This window comes from Halyomorpha halys, unplaced genomic scaffold, assembly GCF_000696795.3.
Source record: "Halyomorpha halys isolate HHAL.00 unplaced genomic scaffold, Hhal_1.1 Scaffold803.1, whole genome shotgun sequence".
NCBI lineage: Eukaryota > Metazoa > Arthropoda > Insecta > Hemiptera > Pentatomidae > Halyomorpha > Halyomorpha halys.
In genome coordinates this window covers 263,406-290,946 of record NW_027115654.1, presented here as the reverse complement: position 1 = coordinate 290,946, position 27,541 = coordinate 263,406, and the positions used below count along the sequence as shown (strand labels likewise).

At 32.2% G+C, this 27,541-nt stretch overlaps 1 protein-coding gene and 1 long non-coding RNA gene across 3 annotated transcripts in view; both read right to left on the bottom strand.

Moving 5' to 3' along the window:
• LOC106686292 (multidrug resistance-associated protein 1) overlaps positions 1–12,148 on the bottom strand; it is a 44,370-nt gene extending 32,222 nt beyond the window's left edge. The window contains exons 1-7 of one of the 2 annotated variants that reach the window (XM_067052639.1): positions 11,993–12,148; positions 7,871–7,982; positions 7,212–7,385; positions 6,618–6,734; positions 6,409–6,546; positions 5,969–6,088; positions 1,269–1,462 (exon numbers count right to left, since the gene is read on the bottom strand). In XM_067052639.1, the coding sequence (XP_066908740.1) occupies positions 1,269–1,462; positions 5,969–6,088; positions 6,409–6,546; positions 6,618–6,734; positions 7,212–7,385; positions 7,871–7,982; positions 11,993–12,117 (980 nt within the window). In that variant the 5' untranslated portion in view covers positions 12,118–12,148. The other variant, XM_067052638.1, reaches the window with a different exon arrangement.
• Positions 12,149–15,882: 3,734 nt separating this feature from the next.
• LOC106686274 (uncharacterized) lies at positions 15,883–22,358 on the bottom strand. The gene is made up of 5 exons (XR_001343987.2): positions 20,773–22,358; positions 20,607–20,697; positions 18,225–18,323; positions 17,840–18,120; positions 15,883–16,388 (listed from the first exon to the last, which is right to left on the bottom strand). It is a non-coding gene; the product is annotated as an uncharacterized lncRNA (long non-coding RNA).
• Positions 22,359–27,541: the final 5,183 nt, after the last annotated feature.

The following is a 27,541-nucleotide window of genomic DNA, read 5'->3' as shown; positions in this document are numbered from 1 at the left end:
GATAGGAACAATTAATTTAAGTAAAAAAAAAAAAGTAAACTGAAGCTTCAATATTTTTTTTTTAATTACTTATTTTATCTTTCCAGGTAAAAATAAATAAATACTCATCTACTCTGTCTGCTTTTAACTTCCCTGAAAAATATTTTACGGCAACTTTTATTTTGAATTTTTATTCCTTAAAAATAATATTTTTTGTTTGTTTTTATCATTTCTTATACATATTTCTGATCTATTGTAGTATATAAGTGTAGAATGCAGATTGTATCTCGGATTTATTATAACTCAGTAGATGGCCCACTTGATTTTGGCACCTAATCTAAAAAAAAATTATCGGCCCAGTTGTCTGGAAGAAAATTGCTGATTTTTTATTTTAAGAAGCAGCAAAATTTTAGGAAGTTAAATCAAATTTTAACCCCAATATGAGGAAGATAGTCAGAGGGTGTGGTCAGCAAAGATACACAAATGAACAAAATTTATTTATTTGTACTGACATTTTGACCTGGATTTCAGACCTTTATCAGAGTTACTTGGACGGAAATGCCATCAAAAGTGCCCACTTTTTAAAGTTCAACCAGTGAAAAAATCGTCACGAGGTTTATCAATTTTTGATTTAGTCTGAAATAAATTCTTCTACCCTTGGCAGGAAACAAGTATTGATCTTTAACTTTAAACAACTTTCAGTAGAAAAAAACAACTTTTTACATTAAAAGTAAGCATTGTTATCAATGTATTTGTAATACTGGGCATTCAAAGATAAATAGGTAGAAATCTGAAATTGAATACAAAAACATCAGTCCTCTGTTGATTTTTCCAAGAACGACTTGGTTTTTAGGTCAACACTAAGTATCAAATTTATTCTCAGAACTTAACATTACCAATATGTTTAAAAAATGGTGGATGATTGAAGGCTTCATATGTCATTTACAAAAGATAAAAAATATAAGGTATTTTGTTAATCATTAAACCAAATCCTTTCTATAAGAATATAAAACGAATAAAAATTTATAAAGTCATTCATTTAATCTAAATAATGTTTTTAATTTATCTTAATATAAAGCTGTACATCAGGACTGCTGATAGGGGACTAAGATTGTTCCTTGATGTCTACAGCCTAAAATGCGAGCAAAAAAATTCACTTCATACATGATTATAATATAAAAACTATAATGGATGCTGAAAGGATCACATGGTCTCAAGAAAATACAATCAGTAAGTCCATTGAGTGACTTTAAGTAAGCATGTGATATGATTGTTAGGCTGCAACTCACTTATTTCTTTTCCTGGATTCAGCTAACCAGAATTTATTGAATTGGTTGAAGATTTGTGCGGCGGTATCTTGATGCCTTATCGGCCAAATATCACTCTGTACCAAGGGCCTCCTGAATCCTTTGTACACCATTGGTTCAAACCAAGACAGTAGAAGCCGGGAGGGGCAAGGTGCACCTTGTTCTGGGTTAGGATTCTGAAGACCATAAGAAATTTATACTTATAACTTAATATATAATTATTAATTGCGGTAATAGAAATATCAACTAACAGAAAACTGTAAAAAAAAGTCTGGAAAAATAAGGACTCTGGAGTAAAGTTGTAGTTTATTGTACTAAAAGCTGTGATCTTCTATTTAGCAGTCTATATAATAGTCCAAATCTTTGGTTAAGTTTTTTCTTTTAAATCTAGTATGTGGATCTCATGTTACTCTGCTGTTTAGGAGAAAGCTAAGATACCGGACTGTGTCTAAAATAGGAATTGGTATGGAGTTGGTCAGAGGGTGAAGGTGACATGTTTGCACTTGGATTCGTTTACTTTTATTAGCCTATTACTACACTAGTCTTCGATTATGGAAAGGAGTTCTTGTACATTTGCAGATGCTGTATCAGGATCTGAGTTGATGAAACTCATAAAAGGATGCTGGTATCATCAGCAAATGTTGCCAGGGAGGTTTCAGGATGAAGAAGAATATCCCCAGTAAAGTGAATGTAGAGGACAGGACCCAAGATGCTGCCTTGTGAGACACCGGCCTCAACAGTATAACAGTTGGAAAATTCTTCACCATGGATGACTAGGTATAAGGATGGGGGTAGATGGACTTACAACTTAAAGAGCAATCTAGCATGCTTGCCTGTTCAAAAACCAGTGTGATGTCCAGAAATACACCAGAACAGTACTGTTTGCATTTTAGAGCTGAAGAAATGTGGTCAACAACTTGTCCTCACAGAACAATGGAATTTTGATTAGAAAATTCAAACTGTTGGAAAGGATGATTTGTGAATCCTTTTATACAGGACTCTTTTCAAAAATTTGTGAAAGGAAAGGAAGTAGGTTAATTGGTCTATAAGATTTTATGTTATGTCAGGAATGGAAGAGGAAGCAAGGTTCGAAACCAGTGGGTTGGGATGGTTAGGGAGTTTATAATGGAAGGAGTGATACCTGGTTCGGGCTAGATTGGTTACATATGGAACATTAAGGTTTTTGTGTATGATTTTATTTGTGACAAAGTAAGGAGCATTGAGGATTTTATGAAGGATTTTGGATTGGATATGAGAGGACTTCGAAGGTTTAGTGGAGCTCCAAAGCTCAACTCCGTATGTCCAGATTGGCCTTATTACAGTCATGTAGATCAGTCTTTTGTAATGAATTGGAAGTTTAGACAGTTTGTCCAGTAAGTCTGTAATAGTAGAAATCGATGTGCAGTTTCCTGTCTTTTCAGTCTTATGTGAGGATTCCATGTTAGTCGTTTGTCCAAATGTAGTCCAAGGTAGTGGATTTGTTCGACAAGGGTAAGATCAACATTGTTAAAAGAGATGTAGGGCAGTCAGTAGGTTTAAAACAAAGGGTAAAGGTGATTTGATGGGATTTATTTTAATCCTCCAATTACGACACCATTCTTCGAGGGATGTGATATGGAATTGGATAGATTGGGATGCAATTAAAGGGTTATTATTAACAGCGAGCACATATTTGCCATCGGCATAAGTGGTGAGAATAGTGTTAGGATTAAGTTGGGATGTCAGTTGTATAGACGGTGTAGAGGATGGGACCGAGGATTCCTTGAGGAACACCAGTGGACTGAGAATAGAGAGATGAATAGGAACCATTGTGGTTTACTTGGGATAATCTATCAGTGAGAAATGAGCGGATAATGAGAAAGTATGTGGGAGATTGGAAATTTCGGAGTTTGTAAAGCAGTCCTGGGTGCCAGACTCAATCAAAAGCCTTTTCTACATCAAAAAAGACTCCCACGCAGTACATTCCATGCTCCAAAGAAGACGAGACAACGTCCACCACAAGATGACATTGCTGGATAGTGGAGTGGGATGTTTGGAATCCAAACTGGTGATCAGGAATTATATGATTGGAATCTAGGATGGGATATAGACATTTCAGAATGAGTTTTTCGAGGATTTTTCCCATGATCGGTAATTGAAAGATAGGGTGGTAGGAGGATGGATGTTCTGGTGCCTTTTGGGATTTGGTTATCATTTTAACTATAGATAATTTCCATGGATCAGGAAAATATGTGGAGTGGAGTATGACGTCATATATGTAGGTGAGGAATAGGATGGCTTTTCGAGAAAGAAGTTTTAGGATGTGGGATGTTATTTGGTCGTATCCAGGACCTTTGCAGGTAGGTAGTCTTTCTGATCAGGGATATTTCTGAAGGATGAAATGCTTTAGATGGGAGGGTCATTTGGAGCGGAATATTTAGTTCTGCTTCAATACATTCAAGATGAATTGTGTTAAGGATATCAGAACATGGAATAAAGGTTTTAAAGAGGTGTTGTCCGAATGTTTGTGATTTTTATTCGTCAGTTCTTGTCTAGAGTTGGGATTTGGTGAGAGGTGGGTGGTTAAAATCTTTGAAATTCAGCAGTTTTTTAGTGGTTCTCCATAATGATTTGTCAGTGGTTGTAAGATTTTCTGTAAAGATAAGCAAATTTTGAATTTTCTAATTTCTACTTTTAGTTTGTTAGTCAATTTGGTGTAATACGTTTTGTCAGTCGGATATCTGGTCCTATGCCACTTCATTCTTGCTCTCAGTTTTTCCGTTAGCAAGATATGGATATGCTGTGACAGGTTATTTTGTTTATTGTCAGTAATTCTGCTAATCGAAGTATTGTATTAATACTTGTCCTTATTGATGCTGTGAGTTTTCCTATAGCTCCGTCAAAGTCTAGTTTTGTCTTCATTTGAATGTTTAAGTCTAGTTTATTTTCTAAGTCAAATTTAAATTTGTCCCAGTCGATTTTTCCGGTAATCGACGATGAGTGGAGGGCTTGGTACGAAACTTGAATGTGAAAAAAGCAGAACTGAACTATGATCTGATGAAAGGTCGTCCAGGGATTCAACAATGACTTGAGAGGGAGAAATCTGGGAGGTGATAAATATGTCAAGGATATCAGGGCGCTTTTTGAAGGATGTAGGTCAATAAGTCGGATTTTTGGAAGAGAGGATGGAATAGGTATTGGAGGAGGAAATATGGGATAGGATGTTACCACAGGAGTTGGATGTTCGGCATCCCCATCGTTGGTGCTTAGCATTATAGTCTCCTCCAGCAATGAAGCCTGCTCCGAGGGTTCGGAATAAGCCACATGAAAAACACCTGAGGTTTGGCATCTGATCAAGTCAGCAATTTCTTGACCAAACTCTATAAAATTTTCTATTTTTGAGACAAAGATAGACGGGGTGGCTCCGGATCTGAAAATCCTTCTGAACAATAATAACTAAAATAACTAACAAGACAGGTAGTACCATCTACTGAATAATGTGAGAAATAATGATTGCAGATATAAATGTCTTGCACAAAATGAGACAATTATTTTTTATTTTTACAAAAAACAGTAGATGTATGTCAAATCATCCCAAAATGAAACTACCCATCAATTGTGGATACTTTCAAAGTTGAATTTATAAAAATATTAATCCAATCTTATCTAGTGCTTCTTACTGAATAACAAATTAATATACTGCAATGGAGGAAAAATGGGGGAAAGTGTTGTTGTAGGTGTAATTTTTGGAAATATTTTTTTTACAGTAGGTTTTGTTTTGCAAAAAACTTAAAATTTTGACAGTTTTCACCTATATGTAATATATTCAAATTGCAAGGTTAATTAATATTGGAAGATTATTGATTGACTGTGTGTGTATACATGAATGGAAAATGGTCCGGGTGCGATAAAAAAAACTCAAATAGTAAAATCATTTACTATTTGAGTTTTTTTGACCGCACCCAGACCATATTCCATTCGTTAATTAATATTGTTTTAACTCACATATGCACAACAAGAAACATGTGTTTTTAATGTTTATTGGAATAGAGTTTTACTTAAACTAATTGTAAATTAAAAAGAACAATCTTAACTACCAAAGGCCCTATCCTATATTATTTTAATTATATCTACCATTTCCCTAAAGAAATATCTATGTACTTATTACTAACTTATAATCTAACCTACAATTAAAATACATACAATTGTTATCTATGTCCAAAAGTGAACAATAACGTGTACATACTTGCACTCAGCTGGTCGTGGCTGAGAGAGAGAGAAATATCACTTCTCAATTCACAGTTTTTCCACTTAACTTAGCTCACAGAAAAACCAAAAATATACTAGACTTTACATCAATGTCCATTAAAAACATCCAACGACAAAACATATGATTTTTCTCTCCCTCTCTGCCCGATACCTCCTGCGCATGCACTTCTGTCTCGTTTATTACATATATCTCAAAAAACTTTTTTTTTCTTAATGTTTAAGATAAAATATTTTCTTACACTAAACTAATCATTTGTTTATTAAATTTGGCATAGTATTCCATCATTAATAAGCTAGAAAAAACCACTTGATAAAAATGGCAAACATTTTTTAACAGGAAAAATTCAGATAGTATTACTAAAAAAAACTTTTATTGAAAAATGTTTTATTTAAACGATATTAACTATAATAACTGATAGAAATATTGTTTTTACCTTTAAGGGTGGAAATTCTGAATATTTGGGAGATAGGTCTGAAACACAGTAAAGCAAGAGCATTAAGAAGGACAAGCAATAGCTTGTAATGTTTAATATCCTCATTATATCTACCTCTACCTGCAAAAGTAAATGAATAAAAATTAGTGTAACACAAATATAAATAAAATATAATGATACATAGGGTATATATGTACAATACTATCAAGTCCTAGTTTCAGGAAACTCTTAAACAAAGTTTCAAATAAATGTTTTATACAGCTTAAATATTTTTATGACAACATTGGCTTTTCAGGTGTATTTAAACTTCAGAGCAGCCTTGCAGCATTATTGATTGGAAGCAGAACCTCAGAAGAAATGAAATGATATCAAAATTTAACAAAAAAGACTTGGAACTACAGTGCATCAAGATATCGATAATACTGGTATATAAATCTTACATTCCAAATTTCTCCCTCAAATGAAGTGTAGAACTGAGAAAATCCGAGGAGTGCTATTAAGAACCAGAACAGGAAAAGAAGACCAGATGTTCTCTGGCCATGTGTTCTATGAAATATTACAAGTGTAGTACACAATGCCTGGAACCATGAATGACACTTAGAAAAAAATAAATATACCTTTTTATTAAATACTTGAAATATATATTTACCAGCGATATAGCTTTCACCATAGGAGTATATATGTCAACAGAGTATGCTGGCTCACTTCTAAATATGTTGTAACAGAATTCGAATATACTCAGAGCTAGAAGAAGAAAGAGAGAAACCTGAAAACCAGTTAACGAATAATTAAAAAAAACAAAAAATTAAACTAAAGACATCCAAGTTCGACAGTGAGATATAAGTCAATTTTAATCACATAATAAATAGAAACCTAATGTAAATTCTATCATCTTTAGGAAATTTTAAAATTTAATAAGATATTGATATGTTGAATTATTCACACCATCAATGGTCCTGTTCATGAACTAACTAAAGGTGATCTTTAGTGATCTCTTTTTACTGACAAAGAAAGGGTTATAGTGGGGAGAGCACGTTTGCATCAATGGGGCTAGTAAGCCGAGAAAAAATAAAGTAGTTTAAAAAATGACGTTATTTCCCCTCATAAATTTTTATTCTTTCATAAATTTCTCTAATCTCCCTTACCAACTATTCTGATGTTTCACATGGCCTGGACAGAAAGACAATCAAACATATTAATTAATTCACTAATTAATTTTAATGAATATCGCTGAAATACTTACCAATTTTAATATATTCCTCCAATTCCAAGGTATGTTTCTGGATTTACTGGTGTATATGTAAAATACATCAATACACGAGAATATCCACAGAAAGAGACATGGGATCCACAAAAGAGTTTTTTCGATACATGGAGTCAATCGGGGTGACTCTGTCTCCCATGTAAAATTTGATTCCTGGCATAAATGAATTGTTTAAAAAAACTTTCTTAGGAAATAAAATTCTTAAATTTTTTTTTTTCATTTCAGGTAACCCTGAGTGGTAAATATATATATTTTTTTAATTCTTCCTTAACTAAAAAATTATTCATGTTAGAAACAGGCTAAAATAAATTTGGAAAAGTAAAATAATTTTTTGCTATATCTCGATCGCTATTCTCACCATTATTTCCTTTGAGTAATTAATTTTTTAGCATCATGGATCTGTTCATAACTGGTCTATTAATTTGTTTTAAATTTGATATATTAATATATTGTGGTTTTAGAATTTGTTTATAAAATTTAATTTTACTTAAGCAACAAATGATCTTAAAGCATATTCAAAAAGGTTTTGTGAAAACCACATGGTACCTCATGAAACCCAAATTGAAGACTATAAAAAAGTACTCAAGATGTAAAAAAAAATTGATATTTTTTAATTTTTTAAGTTAGTAAAATCTTACCCAAAATCGTGAACCACAAAAATTGTTCAAAGTCTCTTCATCCATGATGAGATGATTTATACCTCTATTCTTGGGCCTTGATAAGGACGAATGGTAAAATTTATTTTGCAGCCTGTAAATAATACAATTATTATTAATACAGAAACAAGAAATGTCATAAGGTAATTAATGCAAAATAGAAAAGTCTTTAGTTCCCCAAACCAACGTTTTACCAATCTAGCCAAAATGTTAGACCAGAAAAAACAAAATCACATTAATAAATAATGGAGATAGTACATTCCATGCTGAGATTATTTTTAACAACAGTTAAATTTTAATTTAAATTGCTTGGCGCTCCTTGTTAAAAACAAATTCATCTAAAATGATGTCTTCCATAGAGAAGTAGATCCCTATTATGGTACTGATACCAAGACAGATGTACAGCTGAATATTATGTTGATCTTTCATACAATGGTAAAATAATTACAATGCAGTTACGCACCTGGAAACTATGAAAAGGTATAGAAGAAATCTGTCTTATGTGAAAACTTTCATCTGAATCCAACTCAGATGAAAGTTGGATAAGATAAAAGTTTCTACCAATTCGGTAGAAAACCGTTCAGTTTTTGCCATCCAGTAGTGTGTCCAATATGTGAGTAAGTGTTCTAACAAGAAAGTAAATGCTAACTTGTATACTAGTGTATACAAGTGTGAACCAGTACTCTGTATTTTTGATTAAGTTCTAACTATTTTTACATTGCATATCATTTCTGATATGTACCTACCTACATTTACTTAGATTTATTGATTACTTGCCTTACAACCTATGTAACCAGGTCAATTTTTCAATGATCAGTTTTAGGCGGATCAATTCGTTCTTAAGAGCCCTGAGTCAAAAAAGCATTTCTGGCCATTGCTTTGACATGATTATCTCTTGAACGGGTAGTCCTATTTTATGATTTTTTTTTTTTAAAGATCTTGGCCGCCGATCCCTGTGTACCAAATCGAACAGCCTATATGTATAACCGAAAAACGCGCACTTCTTTAGACCAGCTAAACTCAACCTGCGGCCCGCCGGTCCTTTGTAGTTGGCCCATCCAACGTTACTTTATTTTAAACCATTTTGAATTTCGCGCCCATTAGAAAAATTGAGAGCGCGCTGAGTAAATAGGTCCTACACAATACTACCGAGCCGCGGTATGCGGTGCTACCATTGATACGCTAATTTGCCATAATATGCGGAAATTTATTAATTTCTATTATTAAACTCCCTAACCACTCAAACCCCCTAGTTTCTAACATTGGATCCTCTTCCATTCCTGACAATCCTCCGAGTCGCCTGAAAAGAACATGGCCACCAGACCAGCTAATGTAAAATGTCATTAGAGTGCTGCCAATGGGTAGTTGCTTTACACGCCTGTAATACTCCATTTTAACAAAGACCATATTCACTAAATGTATATGTAATATACGGTTGTAAATTTCAATAGTTATAAAAAAAAAATCCATTATTAACCATTAATAAACTATAATATTTTAAATTATTTCACCAGGTCAATAAATGGTGTTGTCACTAAACCAGGTCAATAAATGAACCTGATCCATACGTTTTTTATTACAGTAGTAAATTGTTCATTAATTTTGAATTTGGTTTTTTAATCATAAATAATTTGAATTAAACTGCTTGTGACCAAAAAATATTAAAATATACGAGATGAATCTGTTCATTGTTGTTTGTCGATGAATCTGTTCCTGATTTATTTATTTATTTTTTGCGACTAACACGTGTTTGTGGCCCCTATGAAAAAAAAGGTTGAGTAGCACTGCTATAGAATGTAGCACTAAAACGGCTCTTAAAAGTTTGATAAAAATCTACTTAAGGCGCTTAAACTTTTTGTATTTAACATAAATATGCAAGAAAAGACAGCAAAATAAGTTATGAATAAAAAGAAAACTACACTTGCGCATAGCTCAAAAAGAATACATCTTTAGATCAACGGTACACATGTTTACTATAACAAAGGTAATAAAATTTTCTTTAATAAAAATGTATCTAAGGTAATAAAATTTTCTATTAAAAATGCATCAAGGGTAATACATTTTGTATATATAATGCATCATCATCATTGGCACGACAGCCCGTTACTGAGCTTGGGCCTCCTCTAATAGCTTCCGCCAGGCCGTCCTGTCTTCTGCTGCAACTCTCCAGTTTCGGGTTCCTAGAAGGACCCGGGCATCCGTAGATACAGCGTCCAACCATCTCATGTTCGGCCTACCCACTCTTCTCTTTCCATATAGCTGCTCGGATAGGACCTTATTTGGGATTTCATCGCCGCGCATCCTCGCCACATAACCCGCCCATCGGAGTCTACCCAACCTAATTATAACCTTACAAACATGACAACATCATTGTCTCCGTACAAGGCCGATAACCCCGCGTTCTTCCTTCTTCTCCTTACATTGCCCTCTGTAATAGCTCCAAATATTCTTCTCAAAATGGACCTCTCGAAGACCAAGTCTTGCTTCATCGGCTTTAGCAAAGGTCCAAGCGGATCCATAGGTGACAATGGAACGTACAAGTGTTTGATAGAGATTGATCTTGGCCCCAATTTGAGAACAACCCACTTCTGAGATGTCTTGCTAGGCCAAAGCAGCATCGGTTGGCATCAGCGATCCTTCTGCTAATCTCCTGAGAGATATTGTTTTGGCTGTTCAATTCAGTATTCAAAGCAGCTCACCCTCTCGAACTTCAATTTACCTGCATCAAATGTTCCAGTTTCTGGTCCACATCCTCCAGCTTTCAAGTATTTCATCTTGTTCTCACTAACCACAACCCCAGTTTTCTTGCAGTACCCTCCAGAGCAAGGAATGACTCTCTCAGGCTTCGTTCCAATCGGGCAATAAGGTCGAAATCGTCAGCGTACCCTAATAACTGGACAGTGCTTTACCGAGTTCTCTTTCAGCATATGGAACAAGCTTCTTGAAGAGAATATTGGAGTGCACTTTGTATGCGCACGAAAGGAGAACAATACCTAGATAGTTGTATTCTACTCGATCTCCCTTTTTATGAAGTGGGCAGATTATTCCTTTTGTCTATTCGTTTGACATTCTCTCTTCTTCCCAGATGGTGATAATCAGTTCCACCATATCGAAGAAGTTCTGCCTGAATCCCGTCCAAGCCTGGGGCCTTGTTATTTTTCAACTTAGCTGCCTCAACTTCATCATCATCTGGAGGTTCAATATCATTTTGGAGGTCTACACATTCTGTCATGAGGACAATGACGATAAGTTCAAAAGAGTGCATGGCATCTTTAAAATAAATGATCTGAATAGTCAGAGATGAATTGAGTCCTACTTCAATGAAGAGTGAACAAGTCAATAGTGATGGTTAGGCTCCGCAGTGTCAACAACTTTAAAGGCCAAGAATAATTGGTTAATATTCATATTTTAATGTTATTAAATTTCTAGTGCCGATTAATGTACAATGAGAGATAAAATATTAACTTTTTCAATAATTTCTGTATATTTTAAGGTAAAGTAAAATTCAATCAAAGTTGCCTGGTGATATTATTGTTTATCTTATTATTGTTGATATTCCCCAGTTGAAGTACAAGTGTTAATGGTTTAATGAGTATTAGAAATGACTTCTGTTTTCTACCATACAGGATTTAATAAAACTCTTGACGGCCATTAAAGTAATAAAAATAAATAAAACAATTCATATGTATCTCAGGGCTTATTTTTAATCCACTACATTATTAATAAGAACCAGTTCATTTTGCAATGAACATACGTATAATTATATCTCTAAATGCAACATGAAAAATTATAAAATAATGAAATCAAAGTTGCTCAATTTCATATGATAAATTAAATGAAAAGATAATTTATCCAAAACACACACACACACACACACACAAAAATCAATTGTCAAAATACAATTGAAAGATTCTGACCACTAAACTTTATCTCTCAAATATCGCCAAACAACTCACCAGTTGTCGTTTCGCCAACTGAGGCAGCATCTGGGACAGAAAATTATATCGCACTTACGAGGAAAAACTACTGCACATCTCACATCAACAGTACAAAAAGACACACCAACCAGAGACCCTCTTCGCATTAAAACAACCTTATACTTACTGAATGAAAAGGAAGGTAACCAGTCTTATCGATGTCTCCAACATAAAAGTCCCGCCCATAATCTTGTAAGTACCCGTTTTCCATGGGCGTAAAAAAGATTTCGCCAGGAAGGAACCTCCGCCCATTGCACACACTTACGTACATACATATATATAGTCCATTCTGAAACGTTAAAAGAAAAATATGTAATTCCGTATTCCAAAAAACACCGTATCATTGTTTGTCTACTTCATAAAAATCAATTATTACTTTTTAAATTTGTATTACCTAAAATCACAATAAATTATTGAAAATGAAACGACTGAATTCAAATAGTTAACAACAAAGTTTAACCAATGGCTTTTACAATGAAAATATAAAGGAGATTCGCCCTTTTCATCTCTGATGATTTTTTGGACGCTATCATCTTTCCCCCTATTACCTTCCTAATTATTGCATGTTTCCAGAAAAAACACATTTATCAAATAAGTTCACTATTTTCTTTATTTATTTATTTTTCTTGGGTCCAAAAATCTAGGGGGAGCCGCGGCTCCCCCCTACCGACGCCCATGCCGTTTTCCCCTAGAAATACTCCATTGTACTCTAACCCCAATTTTCAGAGAATCTACCTAATTATACAGCCTTATCATTTAATAATCATTTCATGTTAATATTTTAAAATTAACGTATACATTAACTTTTAACATTCATTTATAAAGAGAAGTACATAAATAAAGGTAAGTACTCAGTGGATGATGATCAGCAGACTAGAGTCAGCTTGTCGTTCAACGATTTTTCAACATCGATCAAATTCAAGAAATATTTTTCTTCAAAGTGAAGTTTTTTCTTTGTATATTATTGAAAATAATAAACCTTTGTAATAAAAACAAAAATAATAACCTCCAATGACTACTGTAAAAATAAAAACTTTCATGTTGTAAAATGTCCGACCATTGAGGAATGAGCATGGAATATCATGCAAGTATTTCGGAGTGTCTACTATCTTTAGTTTGTAAAGGAGACCCCAATCCCAAATTTTGTCAAACGTTAGTGGGAGTCTATGAAGAAGTGTGCTTCTTCATTTCAAATACGTTCTCTATAAATTCCGATAATCTTGCCAGTTGGTTTCAATTGGAATGGCTGTGCTGAAAACAAATTGGAAATCCGGAATAATGCTATTGGATTTTTAAAAAATTGAAGCAATAAGTCTTTTTATAACTGATTCCATAGGCGTTGATGATCGAAAGTTTTTACACCTTTAAACAAGACCAAACAAACTAAATACCTACTCCTCTATGTTCAGTATCTATTATAAATAATGAAAAGCTAAAGATATTTTAAACTTAATAATTTATTTTCTGCAATAATTACAGTAGAGTCTAAGCATAAAAACAGTGATATTCCTATGTGTAAAAGCTGTCAGAGATATGCTTACATAAAACATTACTGTCATTTTGAGCCAAGATACCTATAATGTTTTTAGAATTCATTGTTTTCTATAACTAAATTATTATAATTAGTATAAAAACGTCTCATCTCGGAGTCCATTTACATAAATTTAACTGAGAATTCCGTCAATCATAAAGTTGATAAAGACTGCATCTCCCTTACATATCGACACATTTTGAACATAATGAAACCCTCATAATACTTCTTTTCACTCTGTTCTGCATTTCAGAAGCCCACTTTCTTGTCATATCTTTTATTCTTGTTTCTCTAAATTCTCAACACTCATTTAATTATTTTTATATTTACTACCCTTCCTGTTTCATTTGTATTCATGTATCTTATCTTTTAATTTATATTCATGTGTTACCTTCTTAAGTCTACTTTTATTAATTAATTTATTATTAATTTTCTATTATAATTTACATTTCTCTGTATCCCCACTCATTTGGTATATTGTCTTTCTTAATCACTTACACATATTTTATCCCATTATTTTATACTTTATTTCTTCTTTGTTTTTCTACCTATGAGTTTTTATTTTTACTATTTTTTTTTTTTTATAATTTTTTAAATATCTCTTCTCCCCCTCTAGTATATATGTCACCATTTATTGTTTACCCGATTTAAAAAAAAAAAAATTTTACAATATTTACTTTAAAATTATTTCCATTATTATGTGGCGTGCTAAACTGCCATCCCCACTCCTTCCAATACAAATGGCTCACTCTGACTTTAACTTCCGTCAAAACAGGTATGAATTCTTTCTCATCATTTGATTTTATTCTTTTATTTTTTAATCTCTTAATTTGTACTTTCTTTAATATTTCTTCTCTTATTTTATCTCTAATCTATCTGTTACTATTACCGTTTTCATTTACTGTTTACAACCTTTAATTTTTCTTATTAAATTTTACTTTTCATTGTATACCCCTATTATTTTCCACTTATGTTTTTTTTTTTTGGAACTATGTCAAGTGTTTGTATCTGTTTTAGCCCTGACGAAGCCCTGCAACGTGGGGCGAAACGTTGGCTCAATAAAAATAGTATACCCATTTACGATTTGGATTTTATTTTTTGACTGCACCCGGACCATATTCCATTCGACAAGACTAATAGTTTCAGTTTGTACTTTATTATGAAACAGGGCCTGATCTATAAAAAGTAGGTTCATTTGGTGCACGAATTTTAATATCGTACCTTGAACAAATATCTAGCAAAGTATTCGATTTACGGAATCTTTGAGAAATGTTTTTACTGTTCATGTCACCTAAAACTAATTGATTTCTGGAGATACAAGTTTTAAAATTTAACCTTATAATAGATTTTTATGTGGAGGTTTAAAAACTAACGTAAAAACTGCAGAGGTACGACTGTAAACGAACTGAAATAATCTTAATATTTAATACGTTTGGAATAATTTTTCGATAATACTAATATTACTCTCAATTGTTAAGACTACTCCACAGGAAGTAGTTAAACAATCTCTATAATTACGTAAGATTTTAAATATGATGTTTTGCGATAGATATGTCTCAGTTATGCAGACTATATTGATGAAATTTGATTAAAAAAAAAAATTGAATTCATTCCTTTGAGAAGAAATGCAATGAATATTCCAGTTTAAAATTGTTTATTTTCTTAATTTGGTATCCATAGATGAAAAAATAATATTTATAGTTACATAGAGAGATGTTTCATAATTTGAGGTAGGTAGGATTTAATCGCTTCGATAATAATTTAGTTATAGAAAACAATAAATTCTAAAAACATTATAGGTATCTTGGCTCAAAATGACAGTAATGTTTTATGTAAGCATATCTCTGACAGCTTTTACACATAGGAATATCACTGTTTTTATGCTTAGACTCTACTGTAATTATTGCAGAAAATAAATTATTAAGTTTAAAATATCTTTAGATTTTCATTATTTATAATAGATACTGAACAGAGAGGAGTAGGTATTTAGTTTGTTTGGTCTTGTTTAAAGGTGTAAAAACCTTTTGATCATCAACGCCTATGGATTGTTATAATTTTAAAGGTACTCACACTTCCCCTTTAAAAAACTTCAGGATTTTTTTATCAAAATCTACAATTCCTGAATGAAGTACTTATTCCAAAGGGTAAAGAAAGAATAGAAGATTCGTCAACCTATAGTCCTATTTGCTTTCTGGAAACTATAGGTAAGGCGTTTGAGAAGATCCTTTTCTTTAGGCTACAAGATTTCACTGAGGGTGCAAATGGGAACTCAAGGACTCCATATGGATTTCAGAAAAAGTATTTCACAGAAGATTCTATTGGATTAGCAATCGAAACTGTCCGTGCAGCAATTACAAGAGTAAGGTGAAGGAGAGGTGCTAATTGGTATGCAGCAATCATCACCCTAGATGTCAAAAAATGTTAAAGATTTATCTTCAAGAGATTTCATGATAAGAGTTAAGAGATCACCCCAGGTCCCGCAAGCCATGTGGAGGAATTACTTCCTCAAAGTATCCTGGCTCCCAAGGATGGTTGACTCTAGGGTGTCCTACCGTGCCGAAAGGATCAAGATTTATTCTCAAACCACTAGAAAAGAGCACCGGATCCTGGAAAGTATACAGAAAAAAAAGATTTATTTCTGTAAAACATATGACAATTCTGTATAACACATGAAATGTTTTTAGGTGATATTAATTAAACCAGAGCACCATAACAATTTATTAATTTTTACAAGTGTTTAATGGTTCCTATAAAATCATCAAGTAGTCCATCTTTCTTTATTCTCTTAAGAAGCTTAGAGAATTAAAATTTGAACATCAGTTTGCATGGTTTTCATTACTCGAGGAGTGATGGTGAGGCGAGACCTCAGAGCATGGAGACCAAGTGTTGATAATCTACACCATCTATTGAAATTTTTCTGCCAGCTGCTTCAATTATTCAGAATAAACTCAATGTTACAGATGACAGCACCAGTATGCCCCATAATACCAATCTAAAGAATAACAACCAAAAAAAAGTAGTAAATTTAATTATTATTATAATTTTAAATTTCAAATTATAATATATTATTATAATTGTAAATTCCAAAATTATAATATATTATTATAATTGTTAATTTCAAATTATAATAATCCCTTTACTAATCCAAAATCTTTATAATTTACAAATCAGATATGATAGTATCAAAATTCTATAGCCCTAATAAAATCTGAATTCTGATGGTGACAACAAATAAATCAGAATGTTTTCCAGCATTTCAAATAAGTACTTCATTTCATTAGCAATAAGCCTAAATCTATTTAATTTTAAGTTTAAGATAAATTAAACATAAATTTTATAAAAAGGCATATTTTAACATGGGTCAGTCTTGATTTAAATCTGACTGTTTAAGCTGGACAAGTTAAGTATGTCCCGGTTTATTGTATATGTCATAATTTGAGAGGAAAAGGCATGACTCCCTTCACAACTTAAACCTCAAGGTCACATGTCGATCCTCTTGAGGAAACAACAAAAATATTTTGAACTTGTAATATATGTCTAAAAATAATCTCTTACCTTAGCCTTGAGATAGATTGGTCGTTTATTGTTTACATTGTGATCTATTCATATATTTTAAGTTTTATCTGAATTTTTCGCAACAGTTTTTTTTTTTTTTTTTTTAGTGTTCATATTGGAATTCAATACTGTACTTTTTATAAATCACAACAGAAGTAATAAATTGCTTGCGATCCTTTGATCACAATAAAGAGATGAAAAATTAATTTATGATTTTTAAGCTATTTTGTTAATGACTGAATTAACAATTGATTGACAATTAAGTATAAAACATTGAAAGAATGTAAAATAAACCAAAATGTTAATACAAAAATTCAAAAGGATTGGGCTGTTTCAGAAGACAGCTGTCTGGTCAATTAAAAGAACAATTTTCTCTCTTGGAGAAAATAAGCCTGCCTAAGGTCCATTCTCAAGGATCTCCATCAACTTGTCAAGTTATACATACAACTGTTCATGAGTGTTAATTTTTGTTTTGGCAAATTTATATTTTTGAATAATGGATTTAAATAAAATCAACTTAAAATAAATTATCCTTCTCTGGAGTTAACATGCATTAGGAATAGTTCTATACTTCCCTCCGCAGATATTTCACAATTCCTCCCTCCAGAAAAACAGTAATATTTCCATAATGTAAGCCCTTCATCAACATGATTTTTTTAGGTTTTAGATTTTTATTTTAGAACTGGATAATGGACAAAAAAGGCCAAAAAGCTGATCTGATATGTTAATAATAAAGAAGTAATAAAAGAGTATGAATTTCTGAAAAATAAAAAGAATAAATATCTAACTAGCCTTTAGAACTTAGATTGTAAGATTGCAACTTAATAATTATATTAAAGTATATAATAATTAATGTAAAAAAGATTAGTGTTCATAATAAAGTAATACCTGAGGTGTAGTAGAATATTCTTCAATTCTTTCCACAGCCACAATGTTATATTAAACTTCAGTTGCCTGATGATATTCATATCTAACAACATTTACTGAACATTAGACATTAGCTAGAAGATGTTATGATAAATAAACAACAAATGGTAAATCTGATATCTGCATTGTGTAACTGAATGAAATATCAACAATTCCAGGACTCAAGTAATCATTACCAATTATTTACAAAAAACCAATCAAACCACCAATTAATTGTAGTCTCACACCAACTAACAAGCCACCTAAAATAAACATATTAAACCATTACACCTCATTAGATATTTATCATATTTCATTTGGTATGAAGAAAATAACACAGAAATCTATCATGTTAGTAATTACTTACCTATACTGGCATAATAAGATGACTGGTATAAATCCACTTTCAGTTCAGATTATTTTATGACTCTTTCCTGAGCACCATAAGCCCTTATCACATAAGTTCCTGCATGTAAAGAAATGTTTTAATTTTGACTCTAAACATACATCATTTTAAATTGAATGATAGCTTTGTATTTTTAGAGTCAGGTTTCTATAGTTTTGAGGGCCAGATGCTGGTCAAATTCTATGTTGGCTCCTCAGAAAATTCTGACACCAAGAAGATTGATTTGTGCTTTGTACTTACTAGAAAGTGATAATTTTGATTCACTGTTTCCATCAGATGTTCATGTGCCCAGATGGATTCTTGTTGAGGGAATATACTGCTACCAACTATAAGGTATTGTGATGCACATAATTTAACAAGTCATTGTTCAGACTATGTTTGCCAATAGTTGGAAAAGATACCAATTGATTGCTAATAAGACCTACAATTATTATTTGGTTTCAGTGAGGACATACTTTAACAGTTGTACCTAACAAATCATTGTAGTCTTTCTTGGCTTGCCATATGATAATTCAGTTGAAGCATGGCAAATGATAATTGAAAAACTTCTCTCAACCTCTTAAAGATCTTGCAGGGGCTCACAGACTGGAAATCAATGACACTGTTATTGAGAAAATAGGCTAATGGCCGATTTCGAAGAGTGGGAGGGAACCTGACATTGATGCTTGTACTATTGAACAAATTAGAGTGCTTTTTAATATTTCAAAGAAAAAACCAGGCCATATAACCACACTCGGCATCATTATATTAAGCAGTTAGAGAAACGTCTTCGGATTTTAGGACATTAGAATGTTATTGAAATTTTTTTAGAAAGATTTATTTATTTAATGCATAAGAAGAAAGATTATTTTCTGCTATAAAGCGCATAAAACATATTAAAGGACTACTGTGGGGGAAAAATATTAAATAATATGGCTATTCTATTGTTAAACAAGAAATTTTAAACTGGGGTCACTGCCAAATTAATTGATGAACATGCAAAAAATAAATGGATATAGAAAAATGAAATGAGTAAAATGTATATTTTAGAAATAAATGTCTATAATATTTTATGAAATTCACTTTCATGTTACCTTTCTTGTTTCTTTATAACTCAATGACTAATTAAACATTGCAAAAAAATGTTTCTGGTCAATATGAGAAATCATCAAAAAAACCAATAACACCAAAACTAATGAGAATAATTAGTTTTGGTGTTATTGGTTTTTACGATAATCATCAAAAAAACCAATAAAAGTCACAGGTTCTTTTGGTTTATCACTTGAAGAGTAAGCTTTCCTGACGAATGGAGATGCAATATAGAGGTACTAACAAGGGGGTAATAATCTAAAATTCAAGTTCTTATCATGTTTTTATACCACAAATGGTTTTAGTGCAAAGGGGCATTGAAAAATCAGTTATTTTTGGAAAATAACAAAAAAAAAATTTAAAAGAAATTTTCCTGTAACATTACTGTAAATGTAAATGTTTAATTTATATCTGGAATTTTACTATCATACATAGTGATATTTATGTATCTAATAAAGCCTAATAAATTATAATTTCATTATACAGGATGTCCCTTAAATATTGGAGAATATTTTAAGAGTAACAAAAAAAAAGTTCATTTAACCATGATCCAAATCTTCACAGAAAAGTAGAAAATTCTCATTTAATATTTCTTTGTTTGTTTAAAGCAAGTTAAGTTTATTTCTAAACAGGAATCTATGACTCTAAAACTATTGAAGGTAACTAAGTTCCAATTGCAACTTAATAATGTAGATGAAATATTTTGTAAGAAATAATGTGAAAGATAGAAAATTTTCTTTACTAAATAATAATAACTCAATAATTTAGGTTTGTACGAATGAAGTTGAGGTTTCTGTAGGTCCGGGCTTAAATTTGGCACCTGATTTGTCAAAAAGTGTGGTGGGGAACTTGTTTGTTGTCATACATAAAAAAATTTTTTTGAAAAAGGTATAGCCTCAAAAGCAACCAAACGTTCATGTGGACAATGTTCCGATTCCACTTAAAAAAGCAGGAAATTAATTATTACCTTTATTGTTAAATAAGAAGTGGTAACTAAAAATCTAATTAAGTCAGGTAATTCTAAATTGGAGTAAAGTAAACTACATAAAAGTAGAATTTGTCCTTGTAAAAGCGATTTGAAGAGGGCTATAAATAATTCTACAAAAAGCAAAATTTTGTGTAATTTATCCACTTAAAGCTTGCTTCAAATGGTTTTAATATTTGATTATGAGCCCTTGTGTAACCCTCCTTCTGATCATTCCATGTTGCATTTTGTTAGTTTTTTATATTTTATTTTAGTATATTGTATAACTAAAGAACAAAAAATTGAATTACCTGACAAATTCTCGCCAAAATGTGAATAAACTGGATTTCTTGTTATAGATTCAATTTTTTTCAGTCGTTGTGAAGTAGCAAAATAATATTTCTGTAAATAGTTTAAATAATAATAATTATAAAACTTATATTTTAAAAAATATTTAATGAAATATTTTACTCTTACCTGTACGCAATAGTAAAGAATTCCAATGGGGATAAAACATATTAAAAATGTAGGTGTGGGATAGCTGATAATAATTAATGTTCTCAAAACCTCTAATCAAAAATATTTGATCAAGACAAAGAACTTATCATCTAGTAAATAAATTAAAATAATTGCTATGTTAGGCAAAATCTAAAATAGAAATAAATATCATGTTGGTGTGAAAACTACCGCATCAGAAATCTATCCTTCTTCCCATTAATACATTTGAAATATAGGAGATATCAGGGAAATATGTTCTTTCATATAACCAATATAATATTATCAAGAAAATCTATTGAACAAACACAATTGGTGATCCCACATATTTTATAATGACTATGTTCAGTGGTGTTCCTAGAACATTTGGGGACCAGGTTGGAATTATTTTTGAAACAACACTTTATTTATTCCAAAAGACTACTTAAAGTAACCAAAAACGTAATGTTTTGGTCTTCCAGATGGAAAAATACATAAAGAATTTTGTTCAGTACAAAATTATGGATTCAGTGAAAAAAAATAATCAAGAAACCAGACTAGATTTGATTGTCAATCTGATAGAACATGGATAGATGGTCACCTGTAGATAACCAGGCAAATATCACCTTTGACATGGAATGCCTTAAAAAAAAACATTTAACATTCATAATACATAATTTCATTCATTATTGGGGTGGCCAACATATTGGCTTATAATATCTACATTTTATCTTATAAGTGTGTCGCGATCAACTTGTGATAGTCGTAGTTCATGTAGGGAAAAAGGGATGTGAAATGTATACTATGTCTATACATTTATAGTGTCAGCTGCATTCTAGCAAAGTATGGGTAGATAAGTAATATGTATACGTATATAATGTGTATAGGTAGCTATTGTAAGAAGTTCAAAAATATTTTTTAAATCCCGTTTTATGTTTTCGAGATATAAGGTCATGAAGAAAATACATTTCCAGACCCAACTTTTGATAGAAGCAATTCGTATGTGCGTTACCTAAAAAATTCTATTTTCCGACACTTTTTCAAGATAGATTTTTACTAACTTAAAATGCTATTTGATTTTTTTATCAACTGCAATGTATAAATTGTACTATTTATCTGTAAATTTTAAAATGATGTTATAAAGCTGCACAGTACGGCTGATAATTTGATTTCAATATTTGACTATCGCGTTTTTTTTGGGGGAGGGGGGAGAGGAGCAGGAAAATGTATCATGAAAGAATAATATGACTTACTTTTTGCTAATACAATACTAATTGCTCGTTGAGAACACTTTCTACTGAAATACAGATATAAGGGATTATCTACCTACGTAAAAAACAATAATTATTTAAAGGGACAAAAAAAACCACGTCCAGGGGAATTTCCATATTCCATTTATTAATACACACGGTCAATCAGAAATCTTCCAGCATGAAAAGAAAATTGTATACCAATAAAAGGAAAGAAGAAATAAAAAAGTATTAATATCAAATAATCCATTATAAGAATAAAAAAAAATACGTAAACTATAAGGATAAAAACTGATGAGTGAAGATGAGTAAATGTGATTCTGTTTCTACAATTGGCTACCCCCCCCCCCCGACTGCCCATCTGATATAGCTTCCTCCCATCCATTTGCCACTTCATGGTAACACTGACCTTCAAATGCCATTTTAATTTGGTCCCCCAAACTTATCATGTGAGCGATAATAATGCTTGTTCCCAATCACCCCACCTTACCCTACGTGTATTAACCTGTATTTTTATTACTAGTCTCATTTCACTTGTAATATCATCATGGGCGTAGGCAGGATTTCGCAAAGGGGGGGCAGACCTTTGCCCATTGCAAACACATGCACACACACATATATAGCCACTTTTGGTCGATCGTCTATCGCTCGCAATGCCTGGGGTGGCATTCTGTGTACAATGGACTTTGAAGCTATTGTAGAAGACAAAGCTTTCTAGCAACAGTTTCAGACATATTTCATATGGATCAAAAGTTATTAATTATCCATATTCTTTTAATTCCCCTGGACGTCAGTTTTTTTGTCCCTTTAAATAATTATTGTTTTTTACCTAGGTAGATAATCCCTTATGTCTGTATTTCAGTACTAAGTGTACTCAACAAGCTATTAGTATTAGATTAGCAACAAGTGAGTCATATTATTCTTTCATGATACATTTTCCTGCTCCTGGAGAAAGTCCTCCCCACAAAAAAAAAAACGCGATAGTGAAATATTGAAATCAAATTATCAGCCGTACTGTGTAGCTTTATAACATATTTTTTAAATTTACGGATAAATAGTACAATTTATACATTGCAGTTGATAAAAACATCAAATACCATTTTAAGTTAGTAAAAATTTATCTTGAAAAAGTGTCGGAAAATAGAATTTTTTTAAGTATTGTAGAAGATAAAACTTTCTAGCAACAGTTTCAGACATATTTCATGTGGATCAAAAGTTATTAATTATCCATATTCTTTTTTCAGATTTTATCCAAAACGGCTTTAACGATTTTGCATTAACTCAGTGAATCAATAAGCAATTAAGTGGTATGTAATATGACCAATGCCTTGTCTTCATTGAAATAGTTTCCGTCAAACTATTTTGTTCTAATAGCCCCGTCGGCTTAGATGCCGAATTTTCAAAAATTCTTCCTATAAAGTAACTTTTGTTTATTTGAAAACATATACAAAAAAAGTTCTCTATAATATTGTTTATATATTATTTCATATACAATGTATCAATACAAAATATTAAAGAAATTTGTGAATAACCAAAGGAGAAAAAGGAAAACTAGACAAAGGAAACTAGATAAATCCGAGATCCCAATCTTTCTTTCCTGATCGCATCACTACTTCGTTATCTTTTTTTAATCTGTTTAATTCTTGGTAGGAATAAAATTTACATTTGTTATTCCTATCTCGAGAAACCCTAAAATACGAATTTTTATAGCAACAGAAAAATAAAAATTTTTTGTTCGTAATTTTTATCTTCTTTGGTTTTTAGATTTATTTTATTTTCGAAAATCACAAAAATTGCAATCACAAAACAAAGCTATGTAGAGAGGTAAGTGAAAGTTTTAGTGCGCGCAGCACAGAACTGATGATGCGACAATAAGTCTGACCAGAGCATACCTGGCATTTGCAGAATAATTAGTTACAAGCATGTAATGTTGATGCTGGGGCACAATCAGACAGAAACGAGTTTTACACATAGAACCGAAAATGACAATTCTTAAGCACGTTCTAGCGACGCATTTCGTAAGACATTTGTTTGATTTAATATTTTATTGTACGTTTTTCGAAAAATACGTAGTTTTCGAGTTACAAGCAAGATACTGAAAAAAAATACGTTTTGGATGTCCATTTTTTATTTATGTTGTGAAGCCAATTAGTGAAATAGGAAACGTGTTCGGAATACGAAATTCGGATTCAGTATTCCAAAAACATGTAGAATCATTGTGAAAAAAATGTCTACATTTTCGTGATAATGCCTTAGTCTAGTTAAACTAGAACAAATACGAAAATGTTTTATGATAATTTTTGCTCATTTGGAGTTGTTCTTTTGTCAAGGTTCCAGACAAAGTAACTAGAAACTGTACAAGTATTATATTCTAAAACCTCTCAATATGTCTAGTATTTTTTATGTCCTTATCTGACTTGATAAAAAATAATGAAAAATAGTTTATTTTTCAGGGACTAAGTCCCTTTAGAACAACTGCTAGGTTACACAATATATTATGTACCAAAAACAGTGTGGCCACACTTAATTACGACTTATATTATTGCTGGTACAAAAAAAAACATAAAACAGAAGTAGTTACAATATTTACAAATAATACACGGTAATGTTCCATATTTACAATATTCTTATGATATTTTCCAGATTAACCTATATTATTATAATATTGGTTCAGTTTGGAGAGCAAAAGGGTGTTAAACAAAGAAGTTTCGAATGAGGATAAAGTTAATGTATGGAGAATTGTAGAGGAAATGGAGTTCCAGTAGATGGCACCTCTGGTAAAAAAAAAATTGTAAAACATAGCAGTTCGGTGAAGAAGAGCGTAGATGTAAGATGAACTGGAGCTGGTAGTACAGGATTAGACAGAAAATTTGAAGTGCAAATTTTGTAGGATAAAGAAGGGGCGATGAGATCTGATTAAATGGAATAGGAAGAAAGCTAGGAAATAGGAAAAAGGAAGGAATAGTCACTTCAACTCGGACTGATACTGGGTTATATGCGTATCTCTGCTAATCCCGAAAACAAATCCTTTTGAGCAATTCATAGGACGTTTAAGTTTAGCTTAAGAGGGGGAAAACAATAAAGGAAACTAAGAGTTGACGGGTTTTAAGTGGAAGGAGATAGTGGATTATATTGAATTGTGTGCTTGGGGGTTGCTATGGTTAGGCGGGAAATGCGGAAGATGTGTGGTTTCCAGAATAGAGTTTGATGTAAAGTGACTCAGAGGTTTTTGACTGATGTATGGAATGAGATAGGAGTATTGTTTAGGATAAGGTTGGAATTAGAAGAGATAGAGATCTGATCAATCTTTTCGGCATTAACCGTCAGCTTATTGTTAGTTGCCCAAGCGCTTATTCTATATCTTCTTGTAGTCCTAGAATAACTTAGATGGTTTCAGAAGGATCAAAGCGAAGGAAAATTTAGACGTCATCTGAAATGTATAAATGATTCTGAGAATGTTGTATAGAGAGCGGAGGTTGTTGATAAAGATGGAAAAAAGGGTAGGGAATAAAGAACAAGCTTGAGGCACGCACCTGGAATGAGATAGGTAACTAGAGTGAGATTATTATAAATAACAAAGCACTGTGAACGACCGATGAGAAAGAATTGGAACCATTGGGAATTTGTGGTCGATCTGCGAATGTCGGTTTTTGGGCACAAATCTAAGGACGCTTGTGCTGCATCCATGTTTGTGTTCAGCCAGCATTGTTTTAGAACAACCAACAATTAAATATTTGTGATCTTCGAGTTTTAATGAATTGAAGAATTTCTACGACTATTGGATTTAATAATGAATTCTAGTTTAAAGGTCCCCCTACATCTTTTCTTAACAATGGCTAATTCACGCATTCGCAAGCGTGTGGAATGGTTATATGGATTGACAGGTGCAAGTTGGCCTTAATTTGCGGCCGATCCATTGGGTGTCGGTTTTGGGATTAAATGTAAGGGCGCTATTGCTGCATCCACATGTTTGTCTTCATTTCATATTGTTTTATAACTGTCAGTAGATGAATATTTGAGCTTTCCATTTTATTATAAAAGTTAAAATTAATCGATCCGCAAGTGGGCTATTTATTTTGAACATCTCTAAAAATATATAAAGGAACACTGATCTGTATTTTCGAATGTATAAAATATAGAAATAGATTTTAAGAAATAGCGCTGGCTTATCGATTTATTTGATCTTTTAGTGTTTTCTAATATATCAGAGTACCTTCATTATAATATTTTTAAAATATATACCTATGTATCTCAAAAAACAAAATGAGCGTCATACCTTTTACCTCTGTAGATCTATAGATAGCTGGTACTTACCTGTTTTACCACTACCCGGTTACTGAGAAAACAAAAACTCATCTCAAAATTTAATTATAATTATTAACTATCTTTAGCTCAAAAACGTTATTTATTTCCAATCATCTCCCACATCCTCCTTCCATTACTCATAATTTTTCTCCTCAATTCAAAGGTGATGATAAATGGGTTCATGACATTTCTACTGATATTCCCTATAATGTTTGCAATATTCTAATCCTAGGTCCTGATTTTTCAAGCCCCGGCTCTTCAGTCAAAATTACCCCAGAACTGCTTACCGTTATGGAATATATTTACAATGACCCTCTTATTCGCCATTCCAATGGCACTAGGGAGTTATCCCAGATTTCAATTTGCATCATTTCCAATCATCTCCAACATCCTCCTTCCACTACTTATGATTTTTCTCCTCAATTCTTCAAAGATATTTCCTTCACTCGATCATTGTTAAAAACTCACGACGAAATCATCAACTAAAGCAGACAAGGGGAACAAGACTGTTATTATGAACAGCTCAGTCTACAACGACAAAATGACATTGCTTCTATCTAAGTTATCCCACATCCAGAGACCCTACTACTTCACTATAGACCAAATTTAAACAAATAGTGCACCCCACACTTCCCTTAACCGTAGTTTTTACCTCGAGTCCCATCAACTCTGTTGTAAATATATGGTTACCATATATTTCAAGGTCAGTTCTTTAACCAAATTTCAGGATTGGCCATGGGAAATCCTCTGGCTTCTGATCTTCCTTATTGGTTTGCTTTATTACATTATCCCAGTTGACATAATTCTTATTGAAAATTATTAAGATGACCTCCTCATCGTTCCATATCCCAATAAAACCTCTGATATTTTATGTGCCCTAAATTCTTACCTTCACGCATTAACTTTACTGCACAACTTGAAAATAATCTCTCCTTTCCTTAACCTCCTTATCATATGAAGCCCAGACAACACCGTATCCACTGACTGGTACTCTAAACCAACTTACTCAGACAGACTTCTAAACTACCACTCCCAGCACCCTTACGATGAAAAAATTAACGTAGCTTAAAACCTTAATCACCGTTGCCTTTCCCTCTCTTATCCCCCTTTCCATGAAACTAACATAAACCGCATTAAACAGATATTCTTAATGAACAACTTTCCCTCCCACAAAATTCATAAACAACTACAAAAATTGTCTCACCACTTCATTTAGT